Source organism: Euprymna scolopes, chromosome 16 (assembly GCF_053919585.1).
Source record: "Euprymna scolopes isolate OS-2025 chromosome 16, ASM5391958v1, whole genome shotgun sequence".
In the NCBI taxonomy this organism is placed as follows: Eukaryota; Metazoa; Mollusca; class Cephalopoda; order Sepiida; family Sepiolidae; genus Euprymna; species Euprymna scolopes.
Genome location: NC_136497.1, coordinates 131,470,400 through 131,498,223, shown reverse-complemented (window position 1 = coordinate 131,498,223; position 27,824 = coordinate 131,470,400). Strand labels below are relative to the sequence as shown.

General features: G+C 28.3%; 1 protein-coding gene across 1 annotated transcript in view; it reads right to left on the bottom strand.

Moving 5' to 3' along the window:
* LOC145296091 (DNA-directed RNA polymerases I, II, and III subunit RPABC1) overlaps positions 1–27,824 on the bottom strand; it is a 112,744-nt gene that overhangs the window by 52,598 nt on the left and 32,322 nt on the right. Inside the window, exons 4-8 of the mRNA XM_080142231.1 lie at positions 27,218–27,279; positions 25,972–26,111; positions 24,281–24,361; positions 14,428–14,486; positions 12,325–12,403 (exon numbers count right to left, since the gene is read on the bottom strand). Coding sequence (XP_079998357.1) covers positions 12,325–12,403; positions 14,428–14,486; positions 24,281–24,361; positions 25,972–26,111; positions 27,218–27,279 — 421 coding nt within the window. The remainder of the gene's footprint in view (positions 1–12,324; positions 12,404–14,427; positions 14,487–24,280; positions 24,362–25,971; positions 26,112–27,217; positions 27,280–27,824) is intronic.

Here is a 27,824-nt window from a genome sequence, read left to right as displayed (position 1 = left end):
ATATTTAACTATTCCTAATAGAATTAACAATATTTAACTATTTCTAATAGAATTAACAATATTTAACTATTTCTAATAGAATTAACAATATTTAACTATTTCTATTAGAATTAACAATATTTAACTATTTCTAATAGAATTAACAATATTTAACTATTTCTAATAGAATTAACAATATTTAACTATTTCTAATAGAATTAACAATATTTAACTATTTCTAATAGAATTAACAATATTTAACTATTTCTAATAGAATTAACAATATTTAACTATTTCTATTAGAATTAACAATATTTAACTATTTCTAATAGAATTAACAATATTTAACTATTTCTAATAGAATTAACAATATTTAACTATTTCTAATAGAATAAACAATATTTAACTATTTCTAATAGAATTAACAATATTTAACTATTTCTAATAGAATTAACAATATTTAACTATTTCTAATAGAATTAACAATATTTAACTATTTCTAATAGAATTAACAATATTTAACTATTTCTAATATAATTAACAATATTTAACTATTTCTAATAGAATTAACAATATTTAACTATTTCTAATAGAATTAACAATATTTAACTATTTCTAATAGAATTTATAATATTTAACTATTTCTAATAGAATTAACAATATTTAACTATTTCTAATAGAATTAACAATATTTAACTATTTCTAATAGAATTAACAATATTTAACTATTTCTAATAGAATTAACAATATTTAACTATTTCTATTAGAATTAACAATATTTAACTATTTCTAATAGAATTAACAATATTTAACTATTTCTAATAGAATTTATAATATTTAACTATTTCTAATAGAATTAACAATATTTAACTATTTCTAATAGAATTAACAATATTTAACTATTTCTAATAGAATTAACAATATTTAACTATTTCTAATAGAATTAACAATATTTAACTATTTCTAATAGAATTAACAATATTTAACTATTTCTAATAGAATTAACAATATTTAACTATTTCTAATAGAATTAACAATATTTAACTATTTCTAATAGAATTAACAATATTTAACTATTTCTAATAGAATTAACAATATTTAACTATTTCTAATAGATTTAACAATATTTAACTATTTCTAATAGAATTAACAATATTTAACTATTTCTAATAGAATTAACAATATTTAACTATTTCTAATAGAATTTATAATATTTAACTATTTCTAATAGAATTAACAATATTTAACTATTTCTAATAGAATTAACAATATTTAACTATTTCTAATAGAATTAACAATATTTAACTATTTCTAATAGAATTAACAATATTTAACTATTTCTAATAGAATTAACAATATTTAACTATTTCTAATAGAATTAACAATATTTAACTATTTCTAATAGAATTAACAATATTTAACTATTTCTAATAGAATTAACAATATTTAACTATTTCTAATAGAATTAACAATATTTAACTATTTCTAATAGAATTAACAATATTTAACTATTTCTAATAGAATTAACAATATTTAATTATTTCTAATAGAATTAACAATATTTAACTATTTCTAATAATATTAACAATATTTAACTATTTCTAATAGAATTAACAATATTTAACTATTTCTAATAGAATTAACAATATTTAACTATTTCTAATAGAATTAACAATATTTAACTATTTCTAATAGAATTAACAATATTTAACTATTTCTAATAGAATTAACAATATTTAACTATTTCTAATAGATTTAACAATATTTAACTATTTCTAATAGAATTAACAATATTTAACTATTTCTAATAGAATTAACAATATTTAACTATTTCTAATAGAATTTATAATATTTAACTATTTCTAATAGAATTAACAATATTTAACTATTTCTAATAGAATTAACAATATTTAACTATTTCTAATAGAATTAACAATATTTAACTATTTCTAATAGAATTAACAATATTTAACTATTTCTAATAGAATTAACAATATTTAACTATTTCTAATAGAATTAACAATATTTAACTATTTCTAATAGAATTAACAATATTTAACTATTTCTAATAGAATTAACAATATTTAACTATTTCTAATAGAATTAACAATATTTAACTATTTCTAATAGAATTAACAATATTTAACTATTTCTAATAGAATTAACAATATTTAACTATTTCTAATAGAATTAACAATATTTAACTATTTCTAATAGAATTAACAATATTTAACTATTTCTAATAGAATTAACAATATTTAACTATTTCTAATAGAATTAACAATATTTAACTATTTCTAATAGATTTAACAATATTTAACTATTTCTAATAGAATTAACAATATTTAACTATTTCTAATAGAATTAACAATATTTAACTATTTCTAATAGAATTTATAATATTTAACTATTTCTAATAGAATTAACAATATTTAACTATTTCTAATAGAATTAACAATATTTAACTATTTCTAATAGAATTAACAATATTTAACTATTTCTAATAGAATTAACAATATTTAACTATTTCTAATAGAATTAACAATATTTAACTATTTCTAATAGATTTAACAATATTTAACTATTTCTAATAGAATTAACAATATTTAACTATTTCTAATAGAATTAACAATATTTAACTATTTCTAATAGAATTTATAATATTTAACTATTTCTAATAGAATTAACAATATTTAACTATTTCTAATAGAATTAACAATATTTAACTATTTCTAATAGAATTAACAATATTTAACTATTTCTAATAGAATTAACAATATTTAACTATTTCTAATAGATTTAACAATATTTAACTATTTCTAATAGAATTAACAATATTTAACTATTTCTAATAGAATTTATAATATTTAACTATTTCTAATAGAATTAACAATATTTAACTATTTCTAATAGAATTAACAATATTTAACTATTTCTAATAGAATTAACAATATTTAACTATTTCTAATAGAATTAACAATATTTAACTATTTCTAATAGAATTAACAATATTTAACTATTTCTAATAGAATTAACAATATTTAACTATTTCTAATAGAATTAACAATATTTAACTATTTCTAATAGAATTAACAATATTTAACTATTTCTAATAGAATTTATAATATTTAACTATTTCTAATAGAATTAACAATATTTAACTATTTCTAATAGAATTAACAATATTTAATTATTTCTAATAGAATTAACAATATTTAACTATTTCTAATAATATTAACAATATTTAACTATTTCTAATAGAATTAACAATATTTAACTATTTCTAATAGAATTAACAATATTTAACTATTTCTAATAGAATTAACAATATTTAACTATTTCTAATAGAATTAACAATATTTAACTATTTCTAATAGAATTAACAATATTTAACTATTTCTAATAGATTTAACAATATTTAACTATTTCTAATAGAATTAACAATATTTAACTATTTCTAATAGAATTAACAATATTTAACTATTTCTAATAGAATTTATAATATTTAACTATTTCTAATAGAATTAACAATATTTAACTATTTCTAATAGAATTAACAATATTTAACTATTTCTAATAGAATTAACAATATTTAACTATTTCTAATAGAATTAACAATATTTAACTATTTCTAATAGAATTAACAATATTTAACTATTTCTAATAGAATTAACAATATTTAACTATTTCTAATAGAATTAACAATATTTAACTATTTCTAATAGAATTAACAATATTTAACTATTTCTAATAGAATTAACAATATTTAACTATTTCTAATAGAATTAACAATATTTAACTATTTCTAATAGAATTAACAATATTTAACTATTTCTAATAGAATTAACAATATTTAACTATTTCTAATAGAATTAACAATATTTAACTATTTCTAATAGAATTAACAATATTTAACTATTTCTAATAGAATTAACAATATTTAACTATTTCTAATAGAATTAACAATATTTAACTATTTCTAATAGAATTAACAATATTTAACTATTTCTAATAGAATTAACAATATTTAACTATTTCTAATAGAATTAACAATATTTAACTATTTCTAATAGAATTAACAATATTTAACTATTTCTAATAGAATTAACAATATTTAACTATTTCTAATAGAATTAACAATATTTAACTATTTCTAATAGAATTAACAATATTTAACTATTTCTAATAGAATTAACAATATTTAACTATTTCTAATAGAATTAACAATATTTAACTATTTCTAATAGAATTAACAATATTTAACTATTTCTAATAGAATTAACAATATTTAACTATTTCTAATAGAATTAACAATATTTAACTATTTCTAATAGAATTAACAATATTTAACTATTTCTAATAGAATTAACAATATTTAACTATTTCTAATAGAATTAACAATATTTAACTATTTCTAATAGAATTAACAATATTTAACTATTTCTAATAGAATTAACAATATTTAACTATTTCTAATAGAATTAACAATATTTAACTATTTCTAATAGAATTAACAATATTTAACTATTTCTAATAGAATTAACAATATTTAACTATTTCTAATAGAATTAACAATATTTAACTATTTCTAATAGAATTAACAATATTTAACTATTTCTAATAGAATTAACAATATTTAACTATTTCTAATAGAATTAACAATATTTAACTATTTCTAATAGAATTAACAATATTTAACTATTTCTAATAGAATTAACAATATTTAACTATTTCTAATAGAATTAACAATATTTAACTATTTCTAATAGAATTAACAATATTTAACTATTTCTAATAGAATTAACAATATTTAACTATTTCTAATAGAATTAACAATATTTAACTATTTCTAATAGAATTAACAATATTTAACTATTTCTAATAGAATTAACAATATTTAACTATTTCTAATAGAATTAACAATATTTAACTATTTCTAATAGAATTAACAATATTTAACTATTTCTAATAGAATTAACAATATTTAACTATTTCTAATAGAATTAACAATATTTAACTATTTCTAATAGAATTAACAATATTTAACTATTTCTAATAGAATTAACAATATTTAACTATTTCTAATAGAATTAACAATATTTAACTATTTCTAATAGAATTAACAATATTTAACTATTTCTAATAGAATTAACAATATTTAACTATTTCTAATAGAATTAACAATATTTAACTATTTCTAATAGAATTAACAATATTTAACTATTTCTAATAGAATTAACAATATTTAACTATTTCTAATAGAATTAACAATATTTAACTATTTCTAATAGAATTAACAATATTTAACTATTTCTAATAGAATTAACAATATTTAACTATTTCTAATAGAATTAACAATATTTAACTATTTCTAATAGAATTAACAATATTTAACTATTTCTAATAGAATTAACAATATTTAACTATTTCTAATAGAATTAACAATATTTAACTATTTCTAATAGAATTAACAATATTTAACTATTTCTAATAGAATTAACAATATTTAACTATTTCTAATAGAATTAACAATATTTAACTATTTCTAATAGAATTAACAATATTTAACTATTTCTAATAGAATTAACAATATTTAACTATTTCTAATAGAATTAACAATATTTAACTATTTCTAATAGAATTAACAATATTTAACTATTTCTAATAGAATTAACAATATTTAACTATTTCTAATAGAATTAACAATATTTAACTATTTCTAATAGAATTAACAATATTTAACTATTTCTAATAGAATTAACAATATTTAACTATTTCTAATAGAATTAACAATATTTAACTATTTCTAATAGAATTAACAATATTTAACTATTTCTAATAGAATTAACAATATTTAACTATTTCTAATAGAATTAACAATATTTAACTATTTCTAATAGAATTAACAATATTTAACTATTTCTAATAGAATTAACAATGGACTGAATTCTTAACATTCCATTTTTCATTATCTTTAACACTTGCCTACAGGGTTCGATTCTAGCCTGATCCTTATATCATTTTCACTTATCTAGTATGTCGTCTTACTTACATGAGAAGGGGACAGCCCTTTCATGTAACACCGGGTTGTCCTGACAAATCCCCTTTTACAGAGACATTCAGCACTTGAGAATACTGCCTAGCAGGCATTCAGTTCCTCTCTCACTCTCATTATATATAATTGTTTAAATAGAGATTTATAAAGAATCAGAATCAGTAACTGTATTGGAATTGGGAAAGATTTTGGAATCATCCCATCACAATATAAACTGTTTAGCCCGTAAAAACGTGAAAAAAGTTGTAGCCCGTTGACTTGGAAGTGTGCTTGTTTCTGCATTAAATATTAATCGTTCTTAATCTCTAATCATATAAGCCATTGATTCCAGGACAAGAATTTATCTAGTCTGGTGGAGCATCCAGCTTCGAGCTGTTATTTGAGGTAACATTATTTGAATAAGGTGCACTATTCTCCTTAAGAGCCAGTGTGGGTTAGCCAGACCGAGGAGATTTTATTTGTACTGCAGATACTATGTAATTTTTAATATTTTGTCAGGGTTTTTTTAGGGGAACAGAATTAAAAGATAGATTGTGATTTTAAGGTCAAACGTAACAAAAGAATTATTAAAAAAAAAAAGTCTGAGTTATTCAATATTCATCCAAAAAGATTAACTCATAATCTGTCCTAATATTTTAAGCAGTTCTTATCCTGACTTGATGACAATGGCTTTCATGTTGGCAGGAATTTTTTTAGTTTTTTTGTTTTTGTAGTTTTTCTTTGTTTTGCTTATTGATTTTTGTTTTGTTTATTGTTTTTTGTTTTCAGTTTTTTGGGGGGGGGGTTTGGGGGGGGGGGACAATATTAAACTTTGGTGTAAGTCTGCAAACTCCCCTGCTTTGCCCCCATGAAAAGACAAAACAAAAAGTAATGAAAAAGTTTTTTATGGTATACATGTTTTTTTTTGTTGTTCCTAGTTTTACATATGAATTACAAAATATCTTATATATTTCTCCCAAAACCTCTGGCCTTGATGGAGGGGGGACTAAAACTTGCTGCTATGGTTTCCAATGATCTGAAATAACATCAAGGGGAGACTTGATTCCAAATATTTCTCATATGTTATATCTCCCCTCTTTGGTTTTCATACATGAAGTAATTTCACATTGTACAAGGATTATTTGATACTGGAGATATTCTATTCATAATCGTATTTATTTCCAAAAGAAGGGAGGTATAACATGTGATAAATATTTGGAATCAAGTCTCCCCTTGCTGTTATTTTAGATCAGTTGAAATCATAGCAGCAAGTTTTAGTCTCCTCTCCATTAAGTCCAGAGGTTTTAGGGATATATATATATATATATATATATATATATGTGTGTGTGTGTAGTTTGCTTAAAGCATTATGTATAATATCTTAGTTGAATCTTTCTTTTTTTCAATATGATGCCAATGCAATTTGCTTTAAGACATTTTATGATACGGAACCATACAAAGCAATGGTAAATTAATGAGATAAAATATTAAAAAATTAAATATTTTTCAATTAAAGAAGTATTCACCAATATAGTGTGTTCAATTAAGGTATGGTGTCATATTTTATCATCTTATATATAAACAACTATATGTCTGTCTGTTTCTATATTTTCAAACTTTATCTCCTCTGAAACAAAAAGGCACTGAGCGGCACTAGGGGCCTCAAATGATTGGATTTTTTACAGACAATTTTGTTTTTTGTTTTTTTGTTTTTTGTTTTTTTTTGTTTTTGTGGGGCGGCGGGGGAGTCTTTAGCCGATTAAAACAGTATTTAAGGCATCAAAAATGGGTTAAAATTGAAAAAATCATTAAACATTTTGTACATTTATCTTAGTTTATTTTTAATCGGTTTATCTACGTGTCACGTTGGTACAGTGGTAACATCACAAGCTTTGAATGCTACAGTTGAGGTTTCAATTCTAGCTGATGGCACCTAAATACTTTTGAAATCACGACTCTATAATAATATATACGAAATCTGGGCAAATTAAAATATCATATTTAAGTGTATTTTACGCCTGGACAAAGCCGGGTCCCTTTCGCCCTTGCTAGTTGGTTTCTATTTTAATTTTCAAGATATCTATCACCTCTTTCTCAAATACAACTCTCCACTCAATTTGGTCGGAAAATTGATATTTCTTTCATTATTATATCTATCCATCATGCTTAACGTTTTAAACTAGCAGGCCACTCGGTGTTACCCGGTCATAAAATATGCTGAAATATAACATTTTAATTTACGTAGATTCCATATTTATTCATCATAGACTTGATTATTTATTATTATATTGAACCCAACAGTGATTCCAAAAGTAAACTAGCCGAGCACGTAGGGTTCCCCCCCCCCCCCCCACAAGGGGATAAATCCGTTCTGGTAAAATTTTACTTTCACCATGGCTAATATTTATACAAAATTTCAAAAAAAAATTCAAGGAGTGGTTAATTAGAAAAATGCAAGCAAACGAACAGATGAACGATTTGGAGGTTATTTTATAGCTATAATAATGGCTCCTGGGTTGGGGAGGGGGCATTGGCAACCAGTGTTATCCCAGAAAATCCGTTCTGGCAAAAATCTACTTTCACCATGACTAATGTTTGTGCAAAATTTCCAAAAGTGCAAATGGACGAACGATTTATATATATAAATAGGGATCACTTGATCTTAGCATGTAGGTGATTCATATATCACAGCATAATAATGTTTGATATACCGGTTCCCGTCAGATCACCAAAGTTAAGCAACGTTGAACCTGGTCAGTACTAAATGGGTGACTATTTGGGACTTCCAGGTGCTGTATAAGCTCTCCACTTATCTCGGCATTGTTTCCAGTCGTCCGGGAACTTCTCCTTTCCACTGAACTCAAGCAGTGGCGATTCAGGAGAAGTGTGGTTGGAGATTGCGCAACCCTTGCCTCACAATTACATGCATAGCTTCCCCTACAGGGGGTATCCTTTGTCTTTCGAATAAAATAACAGAACAATATAGGGTAGGTACGGGCAAAATGAATGCTGACACTCAAAATGTATAAACATTTTGACCCCTCCCTTTACTTTAAAATTCACCAAAAATCAGGAAATTAACAAATTTCAATAAAATTTCAGTATTTATCAAATAATGATCGCAGAATATAATTAACTATTTATTTTTATTTAAATCTTAGTGGAACTGTATTATTTTGTTTAAACAAAAAATACCTCTACTAAAGTTATGGTTTTCAGCAATAAATAAAAAACGCAAGAATTTATTTTTGCTTTTTTTATATAAATAAAGCATCGTAATTTGTAACAATAAAAATAAAATAATTTTTATAGGAACATTACGAAAGAAGCACCTAAAGTCCGAATTAATGAATTCGATAAAACTCGAAGAAAAATCAATTTCTCGAACTACCGATATTACAATTGAATTAAGCATTGTTTATTTAATATTTTCACAAAAGAAAATTATAATTGAAAAAAATATTTCTACTTTTTATTTTAAATTACAGGTTTTGCATAATTTTTATATGCAAGATTTTAATAATTTCCTTGCTCGCAAGAATGTGAAACTTTCGGCGTAACATATTTTTTATATAATCTCGAACAATAATTAAAAAAAAAAAAATAATAATTTAAAACCGGAACATACAAAAATAATTAAATTAAAAAATGGAAAAATTTATACAAACGTTCCATGTCGGTAACTACAGATGCCCATTCTTGAAAAGAAAAAGGGAACCTGTCCTTTTTGCTGGAACCGGAACATTGTTATATGAAAATGAAATTATGTCATGAATGTGCTTCCATACATCTTGAATTGTTGCTGCCATGACTTTTTTGGGAAATGAAACCAAGTTTGTTGCTACCATGGCCATTGTTTTTGGATAATTATTACCCTTTTTAGCAAAAGTTCATTTATTGTATTAATTCATTATTTTAAGACTTTAACTTAATTTCTCAATTGGAAATAATTCCAGAAAACTTATATTTCTCTTGCCAGAAAAATGTAAACACGATCTTTGTCATGACGAATTTTTACGTGAAATATACGATTTTTCAGATTTTAGATAAAATTATTCCATGAATTTTTTTATTCCACATGCTATTTTTTCTTTGAGAAATTAACTTTAAACTGTAATCTTTTAAACAATCAAAAAGTAACCGAAAATTTTAAAAATATTATGATTAACTGGCGTTCAAAACCAGGCCTTATATCGAAGCAGGCATTAGAATTAGCCGTACCTAATATACAGGGAAATCGCTAGAAAAGCGGGAAATTTTGTCAAACCGTAATTTAATTTAACAAAAGTGAAAAAATTTTCTGACGCCTCCATCCATGCAGGTCTCAAATCAGAGATGTGATAGGTGTATCAGAATTTGGGGGGAATTTTTGACACCCCTAACACAAAACTGCGAATAAAATATAAAAAACTCGTAATTTCTCTTTTAAAAGTAGGTTGTTTATTTTCTTTATGGATTATACTTCCAAAATAAACTATTAAAGTTGTATACAAAGAAATAGAATTTTTTTTTTTTTTTAAAAACAGAAATGAAATTAATTGAATTTTACGAGTTCAATATTTTTCAATTTTTAAACTTTAAAAATCTATCAAAATTTTTCTATTGATTCTATTTTTACGATATTTTCAGGGTCAATGTGAAATTTTATGCTCTTTCCAATAAACCGAATATAATATTTTAGACAAATTTTTTATTTTTTAATTCATGCCCCCATTTTGAAATGTCTATTAAAAAGTAAATAATTAATTTACTCACCAAAGTTTTATATATCACAAATTGAAGATAGATCAATAAATAATATATTCAAATTTAAAAAAAAAAAAGTGTTTTTTTTAGAAATTTACCTGGAAAGTCTGAAGTTTAAAACATTTTTTTTTTTATCACGTTTTTTTTTGTTTTTTTTTTTAAATGAAACCTTGGTCCTTGTTCCTTTAATTGAAAAAAAATTAGGGTTTGAATTACATTTTTCGAGTAGTTATAAGCTTGGAAAGACAGGGGGTCGAATTATTCAATATTTTTCATGCATTCGTAAGGTCAGTTTCTGACACACCTAGAGATGTAATCGAGCAATAAAATTTAGAATCTCAAATTTCTCACTTTTCTAGTGACCATCCTATATTTACTTTTTTCCTTAGAAAAAATTGTTTTTTTTTTAACAAAAAAAATAAACATTTTTTTATTTGTTTCTCAGAATTATTTTTGTTTATGTCCCTCTCCAACTACGCTACACAACATATAACTACAATGGTCGTTTTGTTTTTAGGTTATCTCCCTTGCGGTCGAATAAACAGATTTTCGATCTTGAATAAAGTAACAAGGGGAGATAACTCTTGATTAACAAATGACTGAATTACCTTCATTTGAAAAATGAAAAAACATTAATGTGAAATAAAAAAAATATAAATAATTCAATGAAAAAAAATTTTGTCTGAAAGAAAAACGAGGAGAGATATGTTCAAAATGCGATAGAAAATAATATAAACATAAGACAGGAAGGAGAACATGAGCTTGGAAAGGTGTTGGAGATAAAACTCCAGTTTTAAACTGATAGAAGATAATTGGTTTAATTTGGTGGTTTTGTTTTATAGCATATCAACCTTTTTTTCAAGTTATTTAATGCCAAATCAGGTCATTTTGGTAAAAGTTTTTATGCTTCAAGTTCTTTATATTTTTAAATATTCATGGTGTTTGGTTTGGTTGTTTTGTAGAGGACAATTGTTTTTTTGGCTCTGCAGAGCATAATTTGAATTTTACAAAAAGAAAGGAAAAAAGACCATGATATCAATGTTTGGTGTAGTTTAGAACAGGAAGCCAGTACTTTCAGACAGGCTGATAATAGGGGAAGAGAAACAGGGTTCTACATTGCGATTGAAACAGTCGTATTTGTGAGTGATTTTTCAAAATAATGAAACGCTTATCTTTTGGCGATTGTATTTCTTTCATTGACAATCTTCCAAAGCTCATTATTGAGTGAAAACATCTTTTCAACTTTTTTTTTTAATGAAACGAAAAAAGTTAAATTATTTAATCAATAAAAGTTTAATAGAACAATGTTTTGTTTTTTTTTAACGAAGGCTGTTTAAAAAAAATATCTGAAGAAATCAGAATGCTTATACCTTCAAGTATCAACATAAAATTTGTTGAAAAAAAAATTAAACTTATTAAAAAAAAACATACTCGTCACAGAACAAAGATGTCATATTCTAAAAATCATATGAGTTTGGCTAGTTACTTTTTTAAGGAAACCAATATCTTCAGGCAGTGAACAAAAAAAAAAAAAAAAGTTATAACAAGTGGAAAGGTTGACTTACCTGTCCTCTTTTTAAACCAAAATATCGGGAAACCGGATCGCCTTGCTGGATACGAGGTAGTTGAGATTCTTTTAATTTGCTAAAATTTGGTCAAGGTAAAAAAAAAAAAATCGATTGTAAAGAAGGCAATGCAACAAGAACAATTCCATGCTGCAATATGGATTTTAGTTTGAGAGAAAAAGTGGAAGGAAAAGAAGTGAAAGAAATTGAAAGAAATAAAAAGTGAAAAAGTGAAAGAAAGAAAAAGTGAAGGAAAAGTGAAAGAAAGAAAAAGTGAAGGAAAAGTGAAAGAAAGAAAAAGTGAAAAAGTGAAAGAAAGAAAAAGTGAAAAAGTGAAAGAAAGTAAAAGTGAAAAAGTGAAATAAAATAAAAGTGAAAAAGTGAAAGAAAGAAAAAGAGAAGGAAAAGTGAAAGAAAGAAAAAGAGAAGGAAAAGTGAAAGAAAAAAAAAGGAAAAGTGAAAGAAAGAAAAAGAGAAGGAAAAGTGAAAGAAAGAAAAAGAAAAGTGAAAGAAAGAAAAAGTGAAAGAAAGAAAAAAGGAAAAGTGAAAGAAAGAAAAAAGAAAGAAAAAAGAAAAAGAGAAGAAAAAAGAGAAAGGAAAAATGAAAGAAAGAAAAAAGAAAATGAGAGAAAAAGTGAAAAAGGAAAAGAGGAAAACTGAAAGAAAGAAAAAGAGAAGGAAAAGTGAAAGAAAGAAAAAAAGGAAAAGTGAAAGAAAGAAAAAGAGAAGTGAAAGAAAGAAAAAGAGAAGGAAAAGTGAAAGAAAGAAAAAGAGAAAGAAAAGTGAAAGAAAGAAAGAGAAAGAAAAGTGAAAGAAAGAAAAAGAGAAAGAAAAGTGAAAGAAAAAAAAGGAAAAGTGAAAGAAAGAAAAAGAGAAGTGAAAGAAAGAAAAAGAGAAGGAAAAGTGAAAGAAAGAAAAAGAGAAGGAAAAGTGAAAGAAAGAAAAAGAGAAGGAAAAGTGAAAGAAAGAAAAAGAGAAAGAAAAGTGAAAGAAAGAAAAAGAGAAAGAAAAGTGAAAGAAAGAAAAAGAAAAGTGAAAGAAAGAAAAAGAAAAGTGAAAGAAAGAAAAAGAAAAGTGAAAGAAAGAAAACAGGAAAGGTTAAAGAAAGAAAAAAGAAAAAGAGAAGAAAAAAAAGAAAAAGAGAAGAAAAAAAGAAAAAAGAGAAAAGAAAAGTGAAAGAAAGAAAAAAGAAAATGAGAGAAAAAAAAGAAAAAGTGAAAGAAAGAAAAAGAGAAGGAAAAGTGAAAGAAAGAAAAAGAGAAAGGAAAAGTGAAAGAAAGAAAAAAGGAAAAGTGAAAGAAAGAAAAAAGGAAAAGTGAAAGAAAGAAAAAAGGAAAAGTGAAAGAAAGAAAAAAGGAAAAGTGAAAGAAAGAAAAAAGGAAAAGTGAAAGAAAGAAAAAAGGAAAAGTGAAAGAAAGAAAAAGAAAGAAAAAAGAGAAGAAAAAAGAAAAAAGAGAAAGGAAAAGTGAAAGAAAAAAGAAAATGAGAGAAAAAAAGAAAAAGTGAAAGAAAGAAAAAAAAAGACGTGGCAACATTTGATGCTACTAAAACTAAACTTCTTTCCTTTTACAACTACAAAAAATCCTTCTCTGCCATGACAAATAACATCGTACCTGAGAGCCCCATTCTTCAAACTTCTTCACAAGCAATATGAATTCGAACAAATACATTAAGAACATTGCCAAGACTGCTGCAAAGAAGGTGAGCTCGCTCTCCTGTGCTAAAAAATTGCTCACAGCTGAGAGTATCCTATATTTTTTCAACAGCTTTCTGAAAGAAAATTGAAAAAAAATTTAAAAAAAAAAAAAGCAGACTACTTTTCTCAGGAAGCCAATATCTTTAGACAGCCTGATCTGGTAGCACCAGCCAAATGAACATAGACCACGCACGATGGTCTGCAGCAGCTAAGATAGTTATAGGCAGCCAAGTTCAAGAGCAATGGTGAAAACCGTGAACCAGAGTTAAGTTCGACTTTGGCTTTGATGGTGTGTAACCAAGTCTTCAACTGATCTCCTGGGCATCTTCATCAATCTTCAAGTGGTTCTTTTCATTTTAGATGTAGGAGAATTCTGGAAAACAACTAATAATTCTTAGAAAGGATACTATCTTTGTAACAATTCGTGCTTTTCTTCGGGAGTCATCACGACATGTTCAGGAACCAACTGAAAGAAATGAAAACACAAAATTAAAAAAAACTTGGAAAAAAGAAAATAAAAAAAATTTAATTTACATGAAAATTGTCTTTTGGTACCAAATTTTAAAAGTTACGCTAAAACAACAATAGAGAAATAGTCAACCACCTTCTTAGTGACACACAATATGGTTTCCGCTCTGCAAGATCTACCGCAGATGTGCTGACGGTTATATCCCACAGGATTAGTGAATCTCTTGACAAAGGCTTCCTTTCTAGGGCAATTGCTCTTGACTTATCAAAGGCCTTCGACAAGGTATGGCATAAGGGTCTACTTCACAAGATTTCCAGCTACGGTATAACTGGAAATGTTTTCTCAACCATTAAACCATTTCTCTCCGATAGGCTCATAAGAGTAGTGGTAGATGGACAAAAATCGGAGGCCTGCAATATAAATGCTGGAGTCCCTCAGGGGTCAATCCTGGGCCCAACTTTCTTCCTGATCTACATCAATGACCTCCCTAAACACATACTTAAATCATTCGTTGACATCTATGCTGATGACACGACCATCTACGGCAACACATCAAAGGCTGTACATGACAAAGTTCTCTCTGATTCTCTCTCCTCTGATCTCGAGCGCGTGGTTCAGTGGGGGAAGACGTGGCTGGTTACCTTTAATGCATCCAAAACCAAACTCCTATACTTACATCATCAACGCTCTGATCCCCATCTGGCATCAATTGTGATGGATGGCTCTCGGCTGGGTGAGGCCCCGTGTTTTGACAAGCTTCTGGGCTTGACCTTTACTCCTGATCTGAAATGGAACACGTACATCAAGTCTGTTGCCAAGGTCACTGGAAAGATGGTGGGATCCTTCTACCGCTCCAGAAGATATCTCACTACTGATGCAATTCTCTATCTATATAAAAGCCAAGTACGTCCAAGGATGGAATACTGCTGCCATATCTGGGCAGGAGCTGCTAAAAACAGCCTATCCTGCCTTGACAGAGTACATAATAGACTTAGTGGTTTAGTAGGGGATGCCCTTTTCTCTACCCTGCAACCGCTCTCCCACAGAAGAGACGTTGCAAGCCTATCCTTGTTTTATCGTTATTTCCATGGCAGGTGCTCGTCTGAACTCCAATCTCTGGTCCCCCCTCGCCAATCTTTCACAAAAATCACCCATCTAGCTGAATCCGCTGTGAAAATTTTCCTCCACTCTTTATCTGTGCCTAGATCAAAAAAACATGGATTCCATGAACAAAGCTTCTTTCTTAGAACTGCATGCCTGTGGAACTCTGTTCCGTCTGCTTGCTTCTCACCGGACTACAATTTGGATGTCTTCAAGTCCAACGTTAACAAATTCCTAATGAACCGCCCCCTTAAGTAAACACTTCATCAAATCTCCACACTAACGTAATGTACTTGCAATAACCCTTATCCCTGAGTGGCTTCCGGGCCTTGATTAGTGGTAATCACTGTGTAAAAAAAAAAATTTTTGGTGCTTGCCCAGAATTTCCCTTATATTAAAAAAAGAAAAATAAAGAAAAATTTTTGTACCACGGACATTCCTGTGACGAAACCCAAAAATCGCATAAATACTTTTTAAAGTATTTAAACCTCTTAAAACTGCAACCTCTTTACCACAGAAGTTGCGAGCCTGTCTCTATTCTATCTTTATTTTCATGGCAAGTGCTCGTCTGAGCTCCATTCTATGGTTCGTCTCTTGCCAAACTTTAACAAAAAAAATAAATAAATAGAATATTCAACTAGCTACAATCATTATCAACAATTTTTGCCACTATCTGTGCCTAAATCTAAACGTAGATTCCATGAACAAAGCTTCATTCCTAGAGCTGCCCGCCTGTCGAACACTGTTCCATTGGCCTTCTTCCAGACTGACTACAATATGCTAGCCTTTAAGTCCAATGTAAACAAATTCTTGTTGAATCGTCCTCTTAAATAATCTAAATTCTACCCAATTTACACGATTAACAATTACTAAACTACAATCTTACAGTTATTGACCCTTATCCTCAACTTGTGAATCCCTTATAAAAAAAATGTTGAATAATTTTCTAAAATCTCGATTTGGAGTTATTTCCCTTGTTTCTTTGGACTATTTTCAAGATGGCGTTGCAAGATCATTGTTCATGGTTTAGCCATAAAATTTAATTTTTTTTATTTTAAAAATAAAACTACTTGATCAATTTACATGATTTTTTGAATATGATATTTTCTTTCTGTCATGAGTATGTACAAACAGATTTTTCTCTATTTTTATTTTTTCGTAGGGATGTCTGAATAAATACTTTTATTTATTTTCAGAGAAATCCATTTCATGACTTCTCACCAGTAAAATGTGTCAAAACAAAATAAACAAATTCAAAATATTATGTTTGGAATTTGTCCATTTCGTTTTTCTCCACAAACAATGAAGCAATAACAAAAATTATATCAGGGCTCTACATTGCGAGTGAAACAGTCGCATTTGCAAGTGATTTTTCAAAGTGGCAACAAGAAATAATGAAACGCTTATCTGTTGGCGATTGTATTTCTTTCCCTGACAATCTTCCAAAGCTCACTACTGAGTGAAAAATATCTTTTCAACTTCTGACTTTTTAATAAAAAAAATATCTTTTCAACGTCTGACTTTTTAATAAAAAAAAATATCTTTTCAACTTATGACATTTTACTAAAACGAGCCAAGTCAAATTATTTAAACAATAAAACGTTGAACAATATTTTTTTAACAAAGGCTGTTTTAAAAATATCTGAAGAAATTAGAATGTCTATACCTTCAAGTATCATCATAAAATTTGTTGTATATTTAAAAAAATAAAAAAACAGAAAACTCTTTATCCTGTACATACTCGTCACAGAACGAAGACGTCATATTCTAAAAATCATGTGGGTTTGGCTAGTAACTTTTCTATTTGGCTAATAAACAAACATTTTTAGTTGTCAAAGGTCAACTAAAGATATTTTCACCCCAAACAAGAAACAGTGTCACTTTGATGTAGGGGGCTACTATCTAGGACATAATTTGTAAGGGTACTATGTGGGGAGTTGAGCAGCAAGATGTTTGTTTACATTACACTTGAACTTTTGCATGTCAGTGCAGTCGGGGATACAGGAACCCAGAAGGGAATCCCAAAGTCTTGCAGTCCTAGGGAAGAAAGTATTAGAGTAGAAGGCTTTCTTACATCTAGGGATTTCTACTGTGTAGGGGTGGGATTTTGCTGCTTGTCGGGTTTGTCAGGGCTATTTACATCGAGGTGGTATTAGAGCTTGTAGTTTGTCGGAGAATCTACTATTAAATACTTCTAAAACAGGCAGAGGGATGCAACATTTCATTGATGCGACAGAGGTTGAAGTCTAGCTAATAGTGCAGGACCTATTAGGTTACTGACTCTCTTTTGAACCCTGTCTAAGAGAGAGGGAGAGAGAGACTAGTAGTAGATGCACGAACCCAAATGTGGCAACAATACTCCATACATGGGCGAATGGTGGCCTCGTAAGTAGCTTTCTAGCATGGTAGAGAGAGCCCACCTTTTTTGCGGCAACCTTGACAATGCACTCAATGTATCTGTTCCGATTCATATTCCCTGTCAACATTAAGCCAAGGATCAATATTTCTTTATTTTAAAGACACCTCAGATATGAAAGCATTAAAAACATTTAAAAAGCCAATTACGATGCCAAAGATTTTCTTTTCTCAATTTAAATTTTCGAGATCGTTGCTCATAGTTTAACCACAAAATTTAATTTTCTTATTTAAAAATATAACTACTTGATCAATTTACGTAATTTTCTGTGTATATTTTCTTTTTGTCACGAAAATGTACACCATACAAATTTTCTTCTATTTTTATTTTTCCGTATGCTTTAAATTTTTCTATTTCTTTTTTCTTCACGGTCTGCCAATCAACAGTTGCAATGTGGTCTTTACTTTTTAACTGTGCTGTTACACTTCAAAACCTTTCGGACCCACACGCTGTCTGGTACTGTCGCAAAGGAACAAACAAAACAGGAAAGAAGTAAAAAAATTCGAGTCTGCATGTTTTTTTAAAAGTGCAAATTAAATGCATTTATTCGTGGCTTTTTTTTTTTTTTTTTTTTTACATGGAGTTCACCACTTATCAAGGCCCAATGGCCACTCAGGGATAAGGGTTATTGTGTGTACAGTAATCAAAGGGATAGTGTAGCAATAGTATTGGAGAATTGGTAAGGTGTCATTACTTGGGGGGGGGCGGTTCATTAGGAATTTGTTTGTGTTGGACTTGAAGACATCCAGGTTGAAGTCGGGAGGGAAACAGGCAAGCGGAACAGAGTTCCACAGGCGTGCAGTTCTAAGAAAGAAGCTTTGTTCATGGTATCTACGTTTTGATTTAGGCACAGATAGGGAGTGGGGAAAATTATTGACGGTGGTTTTAACTGTGTCGTTACATTTCGACCCACGGACTAGTTGTGTTAATGTTGTGGATCTTTCTGACTCTCTCATACCATCTCGCTTTAGCCTCCATCACACATACTGGTGCTACCAGATCGAGCTGTTTGACGACATGTAACATATGTAACATAGCCGTTACTTTTTAACTATGTTGTTACATTTCAAACCTCTCAAACCCACACATTGTCTAGTACTGTCGAAAATGGACAAGAAAAAGCAGGAAAGAAGTAAAAATCCGACTCAGCATTTTTTTAAAAGTGCAAATGAAATGCATTTATTCGTGGCTCTTCCAAAACAACAACTTTTATTATCTTTCAAAAGTCTTTTTGCCAACACATGATTTTTAAAAGTTTCTGACGCTGCCAACTTATGCTGGCCTGACTCAGCACTTTCTTGCTCTCGACTTTCACACATCCATCTTGCCCAGTCCTGAACTTGCTTCTCTCGACCCTGTGGAGTATTTTTCTCTCCTTTTCTTATGATGCAAGCTCACGCATAACTTGCTAATTTACACACATGCTTTAACGACTGCTGCTAATATGTTCATTAGCCAGCCATCCTTCGGTTCCAGCTGATTTTTTCACACACGTCCACACATGCTTGGTATCACAATGAAGTAATAGAAAAATTATATACTTGATCAATATTTCTATATTTCAAAGACACCGGAGGGTTAAGGGATTTATCCATCCATCCAAGGAAGCTAACTTTAAGAATTGTGCAAAAATTTTCTTTTCAACTTCATTTAATGTAACCAAGTTTTGGCGCTTGTACAGTTCAGTCAAGACATTAAAAAATGAAAACATCAAAAAAAAAAAGTTTAAATTGTATGTATCCGATGAATGAGTATAAGATGGATGTGTGAAAGTCGAGAGCAACAAAGTTCTCCAAAAAAAAATTTCACTTAATTTCATCAAGTAGTTTTGTTTTGTTTTTTTACAACGGAAAAACACGTTTTTATGAGAGCGCGTTGTAGGCGGCCATCTTGGATTAAAAAAAAAATTTGTTTGAATTTTAGAAAAGCCAAAGGTAGATAATTCCAGTTAAAGCGCTGACACCCTTCCCATCTTTAATACTAGCTTTTCTTCCTAAAAATCAAACATTTTGCTCGGTATCATAACAAATTGTTTTTACGCTATAAAAAAAAAAAAAAAAAACTACTTGATGAAATTAAGTGAAATTTTTTTTCAGAGAACTTCATTCCATAACGGATACATAGAATTTAAACTTTTTTTCGATATTTTCATTTTTTAATGTCTTGACTAAACTGTACAAGTACCCAAGTTTTATATCCTTAATAACCAAAAAATTTGAAATACGACAAAATTATAATTTTTCTTAAAACATTTGAGTAATTGTAAGAAAAATTTTGTTTTCCAACTATTTTAGTAAAACAGAGTCACCTCCCTTATAACAATAGGTTAAGCTTCTGAATAATCATATCGCTATTTAAAACAAAAGAACCCATGTCAGCATTCGCCATTACCTATCGACTGCTGAACTAATTAATCGGTCATTATAAATTTTGCAACATGGCTGCGAAGAGTACAGATAGGTAACGTGGGCTATATTTACTTTAATTTATGCAAAGAGGAATGGAAAACCTTCGTGAAAATTCAGGTAACTCAGTGTTTATTTTCGTTGTCATTGCCAATGTAAAGGGGACTAACGCTCTCATCGCTAACAAAGAGTTGCTTCCCTTTGGTCGTGGGATAATTTTTACCTAGAAAGAACAGTTGACTTATTAAAAAAAATTTTTTTAAACTATTAAAATAAAAACATTCCAAACCTTCAGGTGAGAATCAAAGTGTATGCTGGCCTTGTTCTTAATTTGTTAAAGTTCCTTTATATAATAGTAGATTATATAAAAGGTACTTTGTAGGTACGTGCAAAATGAATGCTGATGCTCAAAATGTATAAACATTTTGACCCCTCCCTTTATTTAAAAATTCACCAAAAATCAGGAAATTAACCAATTTTAATGAAATTTCAGTATTTATAAAATAATGATCACGGAATATAATTAACCCATTATTTTTACTTAAATCTTAGTAGAAATTTATTATTTCAGTTACACAAAAAAAAGATTTACTAAAGTTATGGTTTTCAATAGTAAAAAAAAAAATGAAGAATTTATATTTGCTTTTTATGAAAATAAAGCAGAGTAAATTATAACAATTAAAAAAAAAATTAATTTTTAAGAAAAAAAAAAAAGCCCCTAAAGTCCGTATTAATGAATTCGATATAAATATAAAGAAAATATAAAGAATAAATATAAAGAATAAATATAAAGAAAAAATATAAAGAAAAAATATAAAGAAAAAATATAAAGAAAAAATATAAAGAAAAAATATAAAGAAAAAATATAAAGAAAAAATATAAAGAAAAAATATAAAGAAAAAATATAAAGAAAAAATATATATATAAAAGAAAAATATATATAAAAGAAAAATTACCAATATTATCATTGAATTAAGCATTGTTTATTTAATATTTTCACACAAAAAAATTTATAATCGCAAATAATATTTCTACTTTTTTTTAAATTGCATGTTTCACATCATTTTTTATATGTAAGATTCTAATATTTTCCTTGCTTGCATGAATGTGAAACTTTCGGCATAACATAATTCTTACATAATCTTGAAAAATAAAAATAAAAATTTTAAATTTAAAAACAGGAACATAGAAAAATAATTAAATTAAAAAATGGAAAAAATTAAACAAACGTTCAGGATAGGACTGTACGGATGCACGTCTGGGAGGGAAAAAAGAAAACCAGCACCCTTTACCTCCCTTTTAACTACATGACGTCATTTTCAGACAATCTACAACTGTCTGAAATTTTGGGGGCTTTCATATATTCCATGTTTACAAAACTTCCGTTTGTTGTGATTTTGCGAAAGGCAGAATCACTTGCTTTTTGGGGCTAATTAAGCTACGAGTATTTTTTGTACAAGCAAGATGTTTTTTTAATTTTTAATTCAATGTCTTAGGACTTTACTCCAGCTGTCTATAATATGGTTGTCTTCAAGTCCAACGTGAACAAGTTTCTGATGGGCCGTTCCACTTAAGTTAACAAATTTACTGAACTTCCATTACTATCGATTACTATATTGTCCTTTTGACTACTCTACACTCTTTAACCCTTATCCCCGAGTGGCCTCTCGGCCTTGATAAGTGGTGACGCCTATGTAAAAAAAAAAAAAAAAAAAAAGAAGACCAAGAAAACTAATATTCAATAATTAAGCTGAATTGGATAGCTCGCCATGAAAACATTTTACATAATTTTTTTGTTTTTGTCACGTATACAAATATTTTTTTCATTTGGGAAATACCCTTTAGTCTTTAATCTTTCAAATACAACCAAAAAGTAGTTGGAAACCTACAAAAAAATTATGATAAATCGGCTTCCAAAACTATATCCCTCCGCCATTTTTGCCCGTACCTAGTACTTTGTGTATATGTGCGTTTATTCCCTATGGGCTCGAAACCAGCTGGGTCGATTTTTATGAAATTTCACACAAAGGTACTTTATGTGCCTGGCAGTGTTCTTAGACAGATTCTGTATCAGAATGTCTTTAATAAGTATCGATAATTAAGATAATCTGCTGAAAGAAGGTATAGGCGATTTTGACCAAAGTTCACACTCTATACAGCCTAACATCATAAATGCATTTGAAAAGTTTTATTACCACACAAGGCGAAAGGCCCAACATATAAAAGCAACAGTAGCACATTCGAAATAAAGGTTTCTGTTTAGAGCACAACTGAACCATGATACTTGACTTTTGCCTTTTAAACTTTAATTCAAGCCATTATATATAAAAACTAATAAATACGTAAACGCAAAAACATCTAGAGCAGTTACAATTGTGTGTTACGATATTTATGCAAAAAAAAATTTTTTTTTTTTTTAACACTTGCAACTACTCTTCAGATTTTTTTCAGATTTAAGTAAATCATTCCCATATTATTTTTATTTTCCTTTGAAGTTAAGGAGTTCTAATTCGTCAGGGCGGAAAAGATTAAACCACTGACATTAATAATTATGATTGTTTCTGCCCTACGAAACTCGTGCTGTCAAGAATGCAAAATTTTAACATGCTGAAAGAAATAAATGGTAAGATGGACAACATCTTGGAATCTATACTATTAATAAAATTCTAAATGTTTATTTATTTATGTGTATGTATATATATATTTATGTGTATGTATGTATATATTTATGTGTATGTATGTATATATTTATGTGTATGTATGTATATATTTATGTGTATGTATGTATATATTTATGTGTATGTATGTATATATTTATGTGTATGTATGTATATATTTATGTGTATGTATGTATATATTTATGTGTATGTATATATATATTTATGTGTATGTATATATATATTTATGTGTATGCATATATATTTTTATGTGTATGTTTATTTATTTATGTGTATATATATATATATTTATGTGTATGTATATATATATACCAATAAAACTTTCGAACGGATTCACCGAATTGAAAAAAAAAATTTTTTTCCCTGAAAGGTGGGAGTCCCTACATGGTTCATAATGAATAATGCCGAGTCACACAAAAAGCCCAAAATAAGGGTTTTTGGGCCGTTTTGTGCAAGTCGAAAAGTTACATAACCAGGTCAATGGAATTTAGCACGGTCTGTATACAGTCACGGTAACATCTTTCGGCATACAGACAGGACTTGTAGTGCAATGGATAACGTGTCTGACTACGGATCAGAAGATTCCAGGTTCGAATTCTGGCAAGTTCGTAATAATTTTAACCATCCAACGTTTACTCATCATCCTTACTCTTAGTTAGGGTATTTTTTTGTTTTTTCAGTGATTTTGTTTTGTGCATATGGGAATTTCCTATACTCTGAGTTCACAAGGTAAGCGTTGATGGGAAGACGATGTTGAGTGTACTTGATGTTGAGTGTACTCGATTTTATGTTTGACTCGGCGTTGTGTGTGCTGATGCGACGCAGCTGCTAGTTTGGAATATAGACATGTTGTCATTTATTTATATATGTTCTGTGGTTATATTTAACATACACCGAACTGCATAAATAAAAGGATTAGTATAAATAAAGGGTAAAATATAATTGAATAAATATATTTTTCCCATATATATTTATTACTGCCTATCTATATATTATCTATTATTTATAATTAGTCCGAAGAATCCAAATATTCCTCATCTCCAAACTTCAGAACCATAATTTTTCCTAATTTTTGATGCAGATATCTATATTTTGCCTGGTACATAAATATCTCAAGTTTCCCTGCTAATTTATTTAAAACAGTAACTTTCAACTGTGTCTTAATCTGTAGGTACTCCAAAAAAGACTTACCATGTGTGCAGTGATGTTGACCAGTAACTCTGCCTCAAGAAAATGTTCAAGAATATATTTGGGGGCCATGTCAGTAAGTGCCTGGAAAATGAGAATAAAAAAAAAAAGCAATATTGATTAGGTGATAGAATAAAATGAAGATGATCAAGTTGTAGTCAGCTGGAAAGCAGGCCAACGTAACAGAGTTCCACAGGTGTGCAGTTCTAAGAAAGAAGCTTTGTTCATGGCATCTACGTTTAGGTTTAGCCACGGATAATGAATGGGGGAAATTATTATCATGGGACTTATTTGGTTTTTATACAGGTAGAGGATTGCGTCGGGAGTGGGATACTTTTCTTTCGTAATTTTTATTAAAGAAAATCCTAAAATTATTGAAACTTGGTAAATGCATTAAAGAAGTTCGCAAAACCTTTCAGGAAATTTCATTTGAAATAACGACAGATTTTTATTCCATTTTCTCACTGATAAGAGCAGTCAGTTAGTGTGATGGTTGCGGTTAAGAACTATCGAGGGAATTATGGTGGCAACAGGCATGTCAAAATATGAAATACAACGCAAGAGAGGTTCAGAGACCTCACTGTGTTGACACAATTGTCACAATACAAAAAGATGGAGAAAGAGAAAAAAAAAAAAAATGATACCGCCTTGACTTTGACTTTTTATGACATTTACCAAGGATGGGTTGAGCCAGAACACACAGCATCTCGGATGAATGCGCATGATGCACAACGGTCCGCAGAAGCCAGTCCTCGGACCAGCAACGAACACCGTAGACCTGTGAACCAGAAGTAGGTTTGATATCAGTTTTGATGTTCTCCCGGGCATCTTCACTAATCTTGGAATGGTTTTTGAGCTATATACCCTGTGCAAAAGAGGAAGCCAAAGAGACTTGGAAGGCTCACTGCAATGAGTCCACCACAAGAAAGAAGAGAAAGAGAAATAAAATCCAACCAATTTATTTTTTTATGAAAATCACTCTAGACAAGGCATGAAGCCACTTGGTGCAAGAAGCTAACAAAACACTAAAGGTCAAAAACTAGCTATACCGACTATCAACAATTTCCTCAACTCTCTATCAATTCCTAAATCTAAACTCAAATTCCATGAACAAAACTTTTCCTAGAACTGTTCTGCTAGCTTGCTTTCCAGTTGACTGATTGTCTTCAAGTCCAATGTAAACAAGTTCTTGTTCAGCTGTCCTCCTAAATAATCCATTTCTACTCTATTTCCACCACTATTACAATACTGTTGTTCCAGTGATAACCATACACTCATTCACCCTTATCCTCAAGTAATCTTTAGGCCTTGATAAGTAATAATTCCCTTGTATAAAAAAAAAAAAAAAATTGCTAGATGGATAAATTCCGGCCCAGAAGACAGCAATTCTTTCTCTTTTGTCAGAAATATTGCTCACAGAATGTGAGGACTAAAGGGCACAATAAGGAAAACAGGAATTATGAGGCTGCCAAAAGTAAATCCAACATCCATTTTATACTTTCTCCTTAAACGGGGAAAAAATTGGACAAAGATTTTAGTGATTTAGCTTTTTTATATATTAAAAAAAAGGCTGAATTCCACTTTTTGGGGGCTAAATTCTGCTAAAATATCGGGGAACTCAAATCCCTGGCGTCACAAGATATACCACTATCACCAGCCTGTTTGCAGCTGGGCAACAAGAAGGAATCCGTTACCTGTTTGGCAGAGGGTGTCATCCCAGCCTGTACGATGATGACGGCTCTTGTTATATTCTCTTCTTGCATCCTTTGGCAATACGTTTTGATCGTCTTAATCCCAACTTTCGGATCTTCCGGAAAGAACACAAACATTTGATCTGAAACAAAAAAAAATAAATAAATAAATAAATACATGTTCCAACATTTCAAAATACAACCGCTGAGATACAACGCGTGACTCTTTACAAACACTTTTCTTTTTCCAACTTTACAACCTGGCAAGGAAGAAGAAAAGAAAAAAAAAAAAAAAACATACTGAAGATGGAGTATACCTCTGAAATATATTTATGTTATGAATTTCAAACGAGTAAAATATTTGTTTATTTTCCTAACATTACATTGTGATTTGGCTTTCAAGCACACTTGATGCGTATTTTATTTTATTCAAATAAATATATAACTCATAAAAGACAATTAAAAAAAAAAATGGTACTTCTTCATTTACCGACTCACTGTTTTAACAAAGTTTCTTAGGTGTGCTCAGTCATTGACGGAAATAACCGGAAGCGGCCGATTGTGAACCGATAAACTGCCACGATAAAATTATAACGGTAAACAGGAAAAACATGGAAATACAATAAATGAAATAAAAAACGTATCTAACCCAACCCTAACTTGTGCGATTAAAATTAATTTTTTATTTCTTCCAATTTATAACAAGCCATGCATACATGGTTCCCTTCCAATTTACTTTCACCATGACTAATGTTTGTGCAAAATTTTTTAAAAATTCAGGAAGTGGTTATTAAAGAAACATTTTACCCCTATAATGGCATCTAGGAGGGACAACCAAAATCATCCGAGAAAATCTGTTCTGGCAAAAATTTACTTTCACCATGACTAATGTTTGTGCAAAATTTCAAAAAATTTCAAGGAGTCGATATTGAGAAAAGTGCAGACAAACGAACGGATGAAAGGGGTGAATTACTTGGTCCAATCCCTCCTTTATGGGGGGAGGGGGGACAAAAAAATAGTCTTCATGGGTTTGTTTTAGCTAAAAACAGGCAGCACGTTTGTCAAAAAATTGAAGAAGCTCGGCCGACCTTTTCCAGTTATTTTGTCATCTGCTGAGTGAGCCTGAGCGGGTCAGTAAATGTAGAAGCAGCAAATAAACTGACCATTGCCCGATTACGATTTGCATTTCTGTGCGACAGTGATAAGAAGATATTAAAATCAAGAAATCAAACGCAGATAAGTGTCGTACCTGTAGGATCATCATTATGAGCAACAAGCACAATCAAGTCACTGCGGGCAGGACGACGTTCACTGGAAAAAAATTAAAAAATAAAAAGTTTTGATTAGAAGCGACGTAAAAAAGCAAGTACATGACGAAAGCAACAGAAATAGTCTCTCTCTCGGGTTTTATCGAATTAACTGGGAAGACGTGTTTCAGAGATCTTCTCTTCCATTAATGACAAAAAAAAAAAAAAAAAAAAAAAAAAAGTTTTATATTAGTGTTTGGACGATTAATCGGATTCAGAATCGAGACTTGTAAAAATCAGAACTTTTTGTGACATCAGAATCAGTACCAGAAAATTTTTTTTGCCTATTTTACAATGCCAAAAAAGAGTCTTCTGTCTATTTTTTTTATTTGCTTTTGTTCATAAATCTGAAAAATGGAAAAAAAAAAAAAAAAAAAAAAAAAAAAAAAAAAACTCGATAGCTACATATTTAAAAAGTTTAAAATCATCAAAATTGGAATCGGTAATTTTATTGGATTCTGGAATCTAAAAGATTGTATCAGAATCTGGAAAAATATTGGAATCATCCCATCACTAATATATATCACCAAACACAGTGTATTTGTATTA